The following is a 6898-nucleotide window of genomic DNA, read 5'->3' as shown; positions in this document are numbered from 1 at the left end:
TAATAATAACAAATAATATACAAATAAATCAATAACATAAAATGTTAATTTATTTACATAAATAATAAATAAAATATATAATATATAAAAATAAAATAATGTAAAATACCTATATATATTTAATAATATTAATATTACAACATTTTTAATAATTACATATATTAATAATATATAAATAATATAAATTTACAAAAATAATATATAAAATCTAAAATACAGTTTTATGTCAAGTACAAATAATTATATTTGCTAAAATGCTTGTGATGCTTTGGATAAAAGTGTCTGCTGAATAAATGAATATGATTATATATATATATATATATACACTTTCTCACATGCATCAGATGTGTCATACGCAATGGTCTGCCACTGAATGTGTCCTATATTGTTTTTATGTGACGAAGTTAAAAACAGTGAATTTGAAGTGAATCTCTGTGTGACCTGAGCGTTCCCTCAGCGCTGTCCTCCAGCTGAACTCGAACCCTGAGCGCAGCGACGTCCGCCAGCACCGTCATCAGCTCGTCTCTCTGAACGTGGCTCCTGCTGCGAGCGTCTCTGAGCGTGTGCGGCAGCATCAGGAGCGAGACGTGCTGCTCGGTGTGAGCGTTCAGCAGCAGACGAGCGGACCGAGCCTCACGCAGCATCCGCCCGTTTCCCTGAAACACACCAGATCCACACTCATGCCGCACATAAACAATTATATATCTAATAAACTCATCACTTGAGTCTCAGTACGTGAACAGCTCAAGCAGAAGTTCGTGATTAATCAATAATACGATTGTTCTAGCATTACATGAAAGCAGAATAATTATCATCTCACCTCAATAATTACGCTGAAATGAGCTTGAAGCGTGCGGTCCACGTTTTCCTCAGACGTGTCATAAGCAACGCTGTAGTTCAGGAAACTTCCATATGACGTCAGCTATAAGACAAATGATGACAGTATATTAACAATATGTGTCCCTGCAGCACAAAAGCAGTCTTAAGTCGCTGGGGGATATTTGTAGCAATAGCCAACAATACATTGTATGGGTCAAAATTATACATTTTTCTTTTTGCCAAATTTTTTGCCAAAAATCATTAGGATATTAAGTAAAGATCATGTTCCATGAAGATATTTTGTAAATTTCCTACATTAAAACTTAATTTTTGATTAGTAATATGCATTGCTAAGAACTTCATTTGAACAACTGTAAAGATTATTTTCTCAATATTTAGATTTTTTTGCACCCTCAGATTCCAGATTTTCAAATAGTTGTATCTCAGCCAAATATTGTCCTATCCTAACAAACCATACATCAATGGAAAGCTCATTTATTCAGCTTTCAGCTGATGCATAAATCTCAATTTCACAAAATTGACCCTTATGACTGGTTTTGTGCTCCAGGGTCACATTTATGACAATACTGTGTTAATGTGTTTAAACGGGTTCACAGATGATTGTAGGTCATTATATACTGTTTTAATTCAAGTCAAGTCGCATTTATTTCGATGGCGCTTTATGTGATACAGATCATTTCAAAGCAACTTCACAGAAACAAACCGGAAAATTATGTTAATGTTGTAATATTAATTAATTAATTATGAAATCAATTCGATTTCAGCTTTAAAGCAGCTCTAAAAAAGACAACAGTGTCATTATTTAGATGAAAAATATGTTACTGAATCAATCCGCCGTTTGAACGAATCGGTTGAGTGAATGATTCAATGACTCACTCGTGCAGTGATTCGCCGCGATTTTAGGTTCATATTTAAAGAATATGTTCCTTTTTTGTGCAAAACAATAAGTGCATTAAAAGTAATAAAAATAACATCCACAATGACTGTAATCTCAGGAACAGTTCTGATATCATCTTGAATCGAGAGATCTTTCACTGCAAGCTGATGGAAATGAATGTTATAATTACTTCTTTTAATGTGATTAATCACCCGGGGCAGAAGCTAGTTCTCTGTACATGTGCTAATGAGTCTGAGTGTAATGACAGACCGGAGGCTGTGAACAGAGATAGCAGTGAGGAGCGCTGCTGCTGATCACCTTGTTGTTGAGGAAAGACTCCGGCGCAGCCCACGACCACTCGGACCGGACTCCTGCGGACGCAGAGAGGTTAGAGACGATGAGGTTGTCGTCTGAGACGGGAGACGTGAAGATGCTGGAGCTCTGAAGAGGTCGGAGGAGAACGCCGTCTCTGTGCTCCACCTGAGAATCAACCACACAAACCGCATTCGTATTTGTTATAGGTTTTATTTTTATAGGTTCTCTTTTCACTTTAATTTTAGTTTAAGTTTTAGTAATTTTGTTGATGATTTTTATTAGCTTTTTTTTATGTCTATATAGTATTTATTACATTTTATGTCAGCTTTAATTATTTTAGTGTGTGTGTGTGTGTGTCAGTGAGTGAGTGTGTGTGTGTGACGTGACGTGTGACATGTGGCCAAGTATGGCGACCCATACTTGGAATTAGTGCTCTGCATTTACCCATCCAAACACACACACACACACTCACTCACTCACTCACTCACTCACTCACACACACACACACACACACACGCACACACACACCTGGTGTGGTCTGTAGTATCCGTCCGCACAGGTTTGGCAGTTCACTCCCGCTGTGTTCTGGGAGCAGTTCACACACACTCCTCCTCCCACAAACTGACCGAGTGTGTTCACGCTCAGCCGCAGATCTGCCACCGTCTGATTGTAGTAACAGTCCTCAGCCTTATTGTGACAGTTACATTCTGATCAACGAGACAGAAAACACAGAGATCAGCCGGTTAGAGATGAAAGTGTGCTTGTTTTTGTGGTTAAGTGAAAGATTTTTTTGCATCATGACTTTATTTTCAGTTACTGCAATGCAAAATGAATAATAAAATATACAACACATATTATTGTATTCAAATAAGATAAATATATTTATACATGAATAATAAAAGTATATTTTATCTTTATATTTAAATATGCAAATATAATATTTATTATATTTAATACATTAATTCATAAATTAATTTACTTTTTAATAATGTTCTGTAGTATTTGTTGTACTGAAGTCAATAATTTATATATATATATATATATATATATATATACATACACACACATTTTAAATAAAAGATACTTTTTTGTTTGTGTTGTTTTGAAGTCAGTGTTATTTTGTGTCTCACTCTCGCATGTGTTTCCATCGGAAAGCGTTCCAGGTTGCCACGGCTCCTGATGGTATCCAGGGCAACACTCATTACAGCTCTCGCCACAAGTGTTGTGCTCACACACACACTGCAGCTTCTGTGCAGACGAAAGAGAGGAGCGAGTGAGACACACACACACACACACACACACACACACACACCCCCACAGACACACACACACCCACACTGATGCATCCACTCACTCACACACACACACACACACACAATATCATACGTAGTGTTTATTTTAATCTACAGTATTGTATTTTATGTATATAAAATAAATATCACTTTATTCAAGTGATCAGCATTTTTACGACTGCAGGCACAATTATAGTGACTTCAGAGAGGCGGGGCTTAAGTTCACATTTGATTGACAGCTCGAGTTCCAATGGGATGGTGCTTGTTGTCAGTTACCTTGGTAACAGGGTCCCAGGGGCAGCTCTGGGCGTGGCCATAACAGATACACATCCCGCCCACCGAGATGTCCTTGATGGAGTAATAATACTGCAAACCAGAGCAGGACAGAGTTAGTCCGTCACTTCAGCTATTACTCTATTAATAAAAGAGTACCATGTCTTGAAGTACCTTTTAATAAAGCTATAAGCCCCAAGAAGCCTTGATGGAGTAATAATACTGCAAACCAGAGCAGGACAGAGTCAACTCTATTAACAAAAGAGTACCATGCCTTGAAGTACCTTTTAAAAATAATGTTGAATGTTGAATTAATCAAGAAATATCTAAAATTAATATTTAAAAAAAAAAATAGTAGTTTCAATAAATAAATAGCTTAGAATTTATAAATAATTTATATATACACATTTAAATATTTACAAATATTTTAAATTTATATAAATAATTTATTATTTATTTATATAAAAATGTAATATTTTAAATTAATATTTAAAATCTTTTAATTAAATCTCAAAATACCCTTTAAAAATAATGTTATATAAATATTTAACATGATTTTTTTTAAATATTTAAAATATTTAAAAAACCCGTTATATGAGAATTACTGTAGCTCAAACAGTAGAACATGGCTCTTAAACAGCAAGGTCATGGGTTCGATTCCCAGGAAATGCATGAACTGATAATATGTACATCATGAATGCAATGCAAGACATCGGCCTAATGCATAAATATGGTGATCATCTCACAGTATTACCATCTGAGACCACAACACTGCATTTATAAAAGTCTAAAGCTGGTTTGAAGCGGTGCTCCGTACCCGCCGGGTGACGATGGGGTCCACGTCTTTGGGGTCGCGGTAGCTGAGGGTCATGAGGTCGGCGTTGAGCGTTCGGATCCTCTGCAGACGCAGCCGGATGAAGCGAGCGGATGTGAACTCCAGCAGCTCTGGGGTCAGATCATCTGCGCTGGGTCGGCCGTTTATGAGAGACGTGTGGATCTGAGGAGAGACGGCACACTTTCACACCTCCACTCGTCTGAGGAAAGACTCTTTTAACTCGCATAAATCCTCTTTTTATCGTTTATTCAATCAGTTAATTACCTCTAGATGTGATACATTTGTTTCAGACTGTCTCTGCATCAAAATTGGAGTCATTGGATATCATTTATATCACACCAATAAATGATACAAACTGTTCCCAGCATTCCGACATTTTAAAAATGATACAAAAATGGTATTATTTGACCAGCTGTGACACAGAGTTATTATTGTTAACTAAAATTAAAGCCATCAAAAAACATATTTGTTACCTGAAATAAAATAAACGTTAACTGAAATAAAATTTAATATTAAAAAACTTTAGGTTATTTTATTTCAGCTAGTTGCCAAGGAAACATTTCTCATTTTAATTTAGTTTCAGTTCAAGTATTAAAATAACTAAGAAATACTTATAAAAAATAATAAAAATTACAAAAACACAACAAAATTACTAAAACTTTACCTAAAACTAAATTAAAAATGGAAATAAAAACTAATTCAGAATATTAATAAAAACTATAGACACACACAAACACACACACACACACACACACACACACACACACACACATAAAACTTAGACACACACAAAAACACACACACACACACACACACACACACACACACACACATAAAACTAAATAAAAAATGGAAATAAAAAAAACAATTCAGAATATTAATAAAAACTATATAGGTGTGTGTGTGTGTTTTATTCTTTTTTTTTTTAAATAAGTATATAAATTTTTGTTTCAGTTTTATTTATTTTAGTATATCAAGTAAACTAAATAAAAATGAAAAAGGTTGCTTTTGGCAGCTAGCTGAAACGAGTTTAAGATTTTCTTGCATTTTATTTGATTTTATTAACGTTTAGTTTAAGTACTGAATATATATATATATATATATATTTTTTATGGTTTCTGTTTATTATAACCCTGATATTTCAAGTAAATATTTTAGGTCAAAGGGGTTCGACTGACAAAAACATTGGAAATGTTTTTGATGTAAAGGAAAGAAATAAGTTTAAGAGAACAAAAACATAAAAAAATTAATTACAAAACCTTTTGAAAATGATTTTTGCTCTGATTGAGTCAAACTGTTCAGAGATCATTTCATTCTGATGCCTTATCCAGAGTCTAAACTTCACATTAGACAAAATAATCATTGTTTTCAGAGACATCAGTTCCTGAAAACGTAAAACATTGTGTCGTCTGGACAAACTCGAGGGCGTCTGGATAATCCAAACAGAAACAGACACAATAACATTTATACAGAGCAAATCATTGTGTGTTTGCCTTTTCCTTCTCATTGTTATTGTTTTATCTTTTTATGAGTAAAATCCCACCAGATTCACACATTCAAGAGAAAGAAGAGCATCAGAGGAATTCAGCTGCAATCTGACCAAACAAACACAAGTCAAAGGGCCATTTGGGGCCCGTTATCGCCTGCGGCCCCCCAGACAGCATGAGCAGCACACTAAACACACACCCACACAGTCACACACACACACACACACACACACACACACACACTCACACACTCACACACCAACTCACACACACACAAAGGTTTGTTTTTGTGAATTGTGGGGACATTCCATAGGCGTAATGGTTTTTATACTGTGCAAACTGTATGTACTATTGCCCTACACCAACTTAGACAAAATAATCATTGTTTTCAGAGACATCAGTTCCTGAAAACGTAAAACATTGTGTCGTCTGGACAAACTCAAGGGCGTCTGGATAATCCAAACAGAAACAGACACAATAACATTTAGACAGAGCAAATCATTGTGTGTTTGCCTTTTCCTTCTCATTGTTATTATTTTATCTTTTTATGAGTAAAATCCCACCAGATTCACACATTCAAGAGAAAGAAGAGCATCAGAGGAATTCAGCTGCAATCTGACCAAACAAACACAAGTCAAAGGGCCATTTGGGGCCCGTTATCGCCTGCGGCCCCCCAGACAGCATGAGCAGCACACTAAACACACACCGCCTGCTGTTCAAACACCTCTGGAGGACCTTCAACAGCTGTGTTGTTCCACACACACACACACACACACACACACACACAGACACACAGACACACACCCAGACACACACACAGACACACACACAGACACACACACCCAGACACAGACACACACACAGAGACTAGGGCTGTCGAAAATAAATTTAAAATAAGAATTTAAGAATTTAAAATAAAAATCCACATTCAAATGCAAAAACGTTGCATTCAAATTTTAGGTGTGCATCAGGCAGCCTT

At 35.7% G+C, this 6898-nt stretch overlaps 1 protein-coding gene across 1 annotated transcript in view; it reads right to left on the bottom strand.

The window, feature by feature from the left end:
• LOC107653872 (laminin subunit alpha-1-like) overlaps nt 1-6898 on the bottom strand; it is a 60766-nt gene that overhangs the window by 41212 nt on the left and 12656 nt on the right. Inside the window, exons 5-11 of the mRNA XM_016440741.1 lie at nt 4415-4594; nt 3601-3690; nt 3163-3280; nt 2561-2739; nt 2036-2197; nt 821-922; nt 442-656 (exon numbers count right to left, since the gene is read on the bottom strand). Coding sequence (XP_016296227.1) covers nt 442-656; nt 821-922; nt 2036-2197; nt 2561-2739; nt 3163-3280; nt 3601-3690; nt 4415-4594 — 1046 coding nt within the window. The remainder of the gene's footprint in view (nt 1-441; nt 657-820; nt 923-2035; nt 2198-2560; nt 2740-3162; nt 3281-3600; nt 3691-4414; nt 4595-6898) is intronic.

Source organism: Sinocyclocheilus anshuiensis, unplaced genomic scaffold, assembly GCF_001515605.1.
Source record: "Sinocyclocheilus anshuiensis isolate Anshui unplaced genomic scaffold, SAMN03320099.WGS_v1.1 scaffold1994, whole genome shotgun sequence".
NCBI classification, from domain to species: Eukaryota; Metazoa; Chordata; class Actinopteri; order Cypriniformes; family Cyprinidae; genus Sinocyclocheilus; species Sinocyclocheilus anshuiensis.
This window is presented reverse-complemented; position numbering and strand designations above follow the sequence as displayed.